Source organism: Alligator mississippiensis, chromosome 2 (assembly GCF_030867095.1).
Source record: "Alligator mississippiensis isolate rAllMis1 chromosome 2, rAllMis1, whole genome shotgun sequence".
In the NCBI taxonomy this organism is placed as follows: Eukaryota; Metazoa; Chordata; order Crocodylia; family Alligatoridae; genus Alligator; species Alligator mississippiensis.
In genome coordinates this window covers 189,543,146-189,549,145 of record NC_081825.1, presented here as the reverse complement: position 1 = coordinate 189,549,145, position 6,000 = coordinate 189,543,146, and the positions used below count along the sequence as shown (strand labels likewise).

The window sequence follows — 6,000 nt, the reverse complement described above, 5'->3', positions numbered from 1 at the left end:
GAGAAGACAGTTTCTTGCCCCCAAGCATTTGCCATTTAAATAGACGAAACAATGGGGAAGGGGTAGGAAGCAGCAGTGTGCAAAGAGATTAAATGACTTGCTCTATGGTTATAAAGTAAATTAATAGCCTAGAGATGAATAAAGGCCCAATGTCCAGCATTCCAACATAGGTCCCTATCCATCTGGTAGTAGGGGTGTGAAAAATGGGCCCTATTTGATTCGGATTCGGCCCAAATCGGGGACAGTGATTCGATTCGTTGATTCAGATCACTGTCCCCAATTCAATTCGGCTGAATCTGAAGATTCAATGCTGATTCGGAGAAGCTAAGACAGAGACACAAGGGTCTGGATTCCAGGCACTTTAGTCCATTATTAGATCTGGTTGTAAGCCCTTTTATACAGATCTCTGGCAGCATAACAAACTTGAAATGGTTTGATACAGAGCTGGTATTAAAGAGAATTAGACGCGTTAGTTTTTCTTCTGGCATATCTTTCAGGAATGCCTCAAGCCCTAAATATTGGTGGTTACTTGAGGGCATGCATCCTTTCCTTTCCTGGAAGCATGTTTAAGACCTCAGAATGAAGCAGACAAATCAGAGAAGGCCCAGCAGACTTAGGAACCGGTACCATGCATTTGAAAGGAATAATTGGATCCAGATCTGGTTTAAGAGTCATACGTGTAGTAAACAGAGAAGATGATATTTGCTGATAGATCCCTTATGAACAGAGCTTCTGAGGATTCTGGTGATGGTGGTGGTTTCTGAAATGGACGAGGACAATTTCATGCAATTTCTGTGTCACGTGAACTGCTTTTGGTTCCTTTGACATAAAACGTGCAATTTTATTGTTTATTGTGGTTTAACTGCCAGTAAGAAAATGAAGACGTGGTCTTGGAAAGATTAGGTGCCAACAGCAGGATTCTTGGTAGCAGCACAATGCTTCTGGAAATAAGTGTAAGCATGGGCCTAGCTGAGTTTAGGAAGAGCTACAAGACACTTCTTAGTTTAGGTCTTCCTAACCAGTTAAATCCTGTTTTTCAACTCTCTGGCAAAGGTGTGGGCAGCAGGACAGTATGTAGCAAAATCATCTTTATTTATGTATTTACACTGAAGGGTGATGGGCCCAGAATAAAGGTCAATGAAGATCTGTCTGCTGTGCACCAAGTCTGTGGGTGTTAGAAGAAAACAGAGACATAGCACTCCTGTCCTATATTTTATTAGGAAATTAACAGGCAGATTATTAACCTGAAATTACAAAGTGAATCTCATTAAAAACAGATTAAAAGTCATCAGAATTATTTTTGATTTCTATGAAACATAATGCCCAGAAATAATCCCTGTTTACATCTGTAAATTTTGACACCCTTAACATTTAACTACCGCACAGCAGCAAAATTGAATAATTTTACCACAGTCTGTAAAATAGATACAGTATGCTTTTCTCTAAAGTCCAACTGAGATATGTGAAATGTTTAAAACAAAACCTGTAAATATAAGCAACAATCTGAAAAGATTCCCTGTGAGCTCAGTTTGATGCACACCAGCTTTTCTGATTACTGTTATATGTTAGTGTGGTGAGGTGAGCTGCTATGTAATATTATGTGGATAGAGGATATCAATTTTGTAGCATTATTTCTGAAGTCCAATTCCTTTCCAACTAAAAATTCAGATCTTGGCTGTTTACATTTGTCACTAAAGCAGTGAAACAAAGTCAGTGAACTCCCCATATCACCGGCTTCCTTTACCAGCAATAAACCTGGTTAGTAATTTGGCCTAAGAATTTGTTTGGCAACCTCCAGTATTCAATCACTCTCTTTCATTTACATTCAGGATAAAATGCCTTGCTGGTGTGGAGAGAGCAAATTGCACCACTCCCAATGAAATCCTCAAGTAGGGTGCAAATTGTGCACAGGCCTTGTGCTTCTGCCTTTTTACACAGGGATGCATTGCAGCTTATTTCTTCTAAATCCAAATCCTGCTCACTTTTGTATGTGAGAGTAGTCATGCGAGGCAAAATTCTGCTCTTATTATTGCAAACAGAAATATAGTGCAACTCTGTTAACTTCTGTAAAGTTACTTTAGATTTACAATGGCGTAAATGATGGCAGAATCTGGCCCTCTGGCTTGAGGAAGGGGTACCTGTGAAGAGTGAGCAGGATCTGGGGCTTGAGCCAAAGGCCATGCAAATCAATGGAAATCTTCTACTTCAAAGTGTTTAGCTCAGGCCCTTGGTCCCTTACATAAGGACTAGAGCCTTTAGGATACTGGGCAATGAGCTAAGAGTCCTCAGACCCTGGTTCAGGAAAGCACTTAAGTCCATGCTTAATATTAAGTCCCCATACAGACTTAAAAGATGTCCTAAGTTGGCATCTCTCTTCCTATGAGAACTGTTAAAGATCAAAAACTGGCAGGTACAGTGACTTGACCAACAAGATCCAGTTTCATTAGACTTTTGCATGCATTTTGTTAAAGATTAAAGAAAAAAAAAGCTGGACAAAATAGATCTAGAAAAATATAAAAGCAGTGAACTTTCTTTTCTAAAAGACTTTCTGGACAAGCACATTCAGATCACAGTGCTAGCTATTTATTGATAAATTCTTTGGCAGCTATTTTCTAGAAAGCAAAATAATTCCTTTTGTCTGTTCAGTATTTTTTGTCCCTAACAAAAATTCATTTCTTAAAAAGAAATCTACAGCACTTCCCTCTATAAATAATATTGTCCCAGATGAAGCATTAGTTCTTCCCTGAAGAAAAACAGATTTAAAAAAAAATCTAGTCAATATCAGATAAATGTTTATGTAACAACCTAAAATGGAAACAGAAAAAAAAGGAAAATCATTCAGTGTGTGGTTTGTCATTCTCTAGAATGTTAGTGATATGTTTATACAAGAAACCCAACATAAATTACCCTATTTTGCAAAATCTAACTAGCAAACTCTATTGCTATCGGCAGATTCATAAACAGAATGTACATATTACTAAGTTCAAGTATTATTATTATTTCTTTTCTGAAAAGGAAACACAAATTCCTTGCCATTCTGCCTGTGTTATATGTAGTTTTGGTCTTTCTAAGCAACAATAAATCATACTCTATTGTTCTTGAACAACATAAAAATGGAACTTAAGAATGTACTATGTAAAAACAACATAGCACAGAGGCTTTAAGGTGTGTTAGCTCGGTACAGTAGTCATGTGTACTTTCATATGGCTGCTGAGCTTAATACCTTCCAGATTCACAACCTTCAGTTCCACTTAAAAGGGAAAAGGAGGCAGAGTGAGGGGAAAAACTATATCATGATATATCATCTTGGACTCTTCTTGGTACTGTCAGTTGTTCATAGGTTGGGAGAGTGTTGTTAGGGAGGAAGATATCTGGATTAACTGCATTGCTTCTTTGAGATGATCTGTTGCTGTCTTGGCCTCCCTGCTGACTGGAAACTAGATGCTGCAGCATATCTGTGATGAGGTTCAGCTTCTGGTCCATTTGTGTTACCTACAAAAACAAAGGGAAACTTCATGTAGTGTTGGAATAATAAGACACAACATAAGAGAAAGGAATAATAAGACACAACGTAAGAATGAGAAATTAAAAATAGCATTTTCATAGAGCTGGCACAGACCCCTCCTGTACACACAGCACATTCAAAACTCTGAAGGCACAATCTTAGAAAATGACTGCAGAAACCAAGATACTGAATCCATTCATTATGCTAGGAGAACACGCAAGTGTTGGTTCGAGCAAGGCTTGTTAATATTCTAGCCTGGAATGTGCTTTGATGTTGGTGTGGTTACACCAGTGTAAATGCAAGAAGGATCAGGTTCTGAAAGAGACCCACACATCAGAATAGAGAGTCGTAACTAGAAAGCAGAACTTGGTGTGGAAAAGCATAATCAAAAGTGGTCTTTTTTTTGTCTCTTTAAAGCAGTTTAAACTTCTGAAATGGCAATGTTTGCTAATCACTTCAACATGCAACAGCAGATTCCTGCTCTACTTGTAATCATGTAATAGACTGTTTGGGAACAATGCTTCTAATGTGTTGTTTGGGCTCCATTACCAAGACCATCATGCCTCTTCATGCTGCTTATGTTAATAAGGGTAAAACAGAAGATTAACTAGTCAGAGGTGAAATCCCTTCTGGCACAGGTATGTAGCAGCTGGATCCCACGTCTACTGCCTGTTTACAACAAACATAGGAAGCTCATGGGAATAAGAGTGGGGCACAACAGAATTTGGCTCTGCTACCCCAGTCCTCTAGTGGTACAACCTCTATCTATCATAGTTACCTGAATCCAAGACAACTTTGAATTTAAGACGATGCCCCAGTAATTAGATACTATACATGAAAAATTATAAGTTTTACACACATTTATCATATAGCATCTAATTATTGTAGGATCATCTTAGATTTGTCCCCCTGACACATTTGTGGTGGGAAAAGCAGCAGCAAAGGGGCAAGCAGTGCAGAAAGGAGTAGCAGAGAGGAAAGTGGTCTGATCCCTTACTCCTTGCTCCATCCACCTGCCCCACCACTACTTGCTTATGTCTGCCCCACCAGCCACTTGTTTGTCATCCCTTGGTGACTTGCACACTCCCTTCTCCAACTACTGTTTACCCAGTTTGGTGGTCTTGGCTCTAGCTCCAGCCCAGGGCACTGAGAATATGGTGTTTCTGGCCCTAGCCAAGCAGCAGTGGTGGAGGCAGCTCCTGGCCCAGCTCTGGGTTAGGTCCAAAGCCCAAGCCGGAGCTGCACCAGCTCTCCCATGCTCTCTCTGAGCCACACACTGTGTGGTCTCCTTTGTGCTCCCTACACCTAGAACACACCATGTCCCTCACACTCCACCCACCCTGCACCATGCAGACTCCCCAGGCTGGGGTCAGAGTCAGGGCCAAAACTGTAGCTGTAGCAATCACCTGGCCTGGGCCATACTCAAATGTAGGAAGAGGTTTCTGTCCCTCCATGTTGAATAGGGAAAAGAACCTCATCTTGGATTTGAGTAAATACTGTAAGTTATTTTGTCAGTGATGTCATTTAAAGCAGCCCAGAAACTGTTCCAAGCTGTGGCAGGGCCGAGTTGGCCTTACAATCAGTGGGAAGTCACTTGCTCCTTAATGGATACCCCCTCATTCCTGCCCCAAACCTCACCTATTTCTTGGAGAGTAGCTCCCTAAATTAATCTCTTTGAACTTGATCTTCAAATTTGTCTTCTATTTTAAGGAGGAAATATTGTGAGAAATCAGAATTCTTCATTAGGAAAGGCTAAATAATGGATTTGCCACAAACCTAGAATATATCTGCTACCTAGGAGAAAACCAGGACTGAAATACTCAGTCAGATTCTCAGTGTCCAGTTTCTTCTATGTTCCACTGAAGAAGTAATTTGCACCTGCTCTTGGCATAGGATACTAAATCTCTGTTTTGGCTAAGCAGTACTGACTGAGGCACTGGGGGTAGAGGTAAAGGGTAGGGGCAGATTTAAAGCTAGTTTACTCCCTGCCCACAGCACTGTACCTAGACTCCTGGTGGCAAACTTTTAGTATTGGGCTCCCCTTTGCCAAAGATTATAATAATAATCATCATTATTTTCATCATTTGGGGGCCCCCTTTCTGTCCAGGAGGCCACCCAGTTCACCCATGCCCATGTCTGAACCTGCCTGCCCACAGACGTGGAAATTGGATTGGTGCCCCTTTTGAGATTGTTCTCTTTCAGTACTTTAAGCAGCCTGCTTAAGGCATCCAGGGCTTCTTTTCCAACCTCTCACTTCCTTTGATAAGTGTGAAGGGCAAGCTACATTTTCACTCTAAGACTTTTAGCTTTAGTGATGATAGAGATTCAAAGATGCTAAGAAAGAGAGGTTATAGATGAGAAGATGTGCCAACTTTACACAGAAAAAAAAGTGTGATGAAGAATCCTGACAGAAATATGTATCACTGCCTTAGGTATCAGCTAGAAAGCAGTGAAACAAAGGTATAGAAAGGAGTTAGAGTGCAAGAGGGAGCAAT

At 40.5% G+C, this 6,000-nt stretch overlaps 1 protein-coding gene across 4 annotated transcripts in view; it reads right to left on the bottom strand.

The window, feature by feature from the left end:
* Positions 1–1,199: 1,199 nt before the first annotated feature.
* The window catches only part of KCNQ1 (potassium voltage-gated channel subfamily Q member 1), a 583,123-nt gene continuing 578,322 nt past the window's right edge, over positions 1,200–6,000 (bottom strand). For all 4 annotated transcript variants that reach the window (XM_014602362.3, XM_019476843.2, XM_019476842.2 and 1 more), the window contains one exon: positions 1,200–3,492. In XM_014602362.3, the coding sequence (XP_014457848.2) occupies positions 3,292–3,492 (201 nt within the window). In that variant the 3' untranslated portion in view covers positions 1,200–3,291. The remainder of the gene's footprint in view (positions 3,493–6,000) is intronic.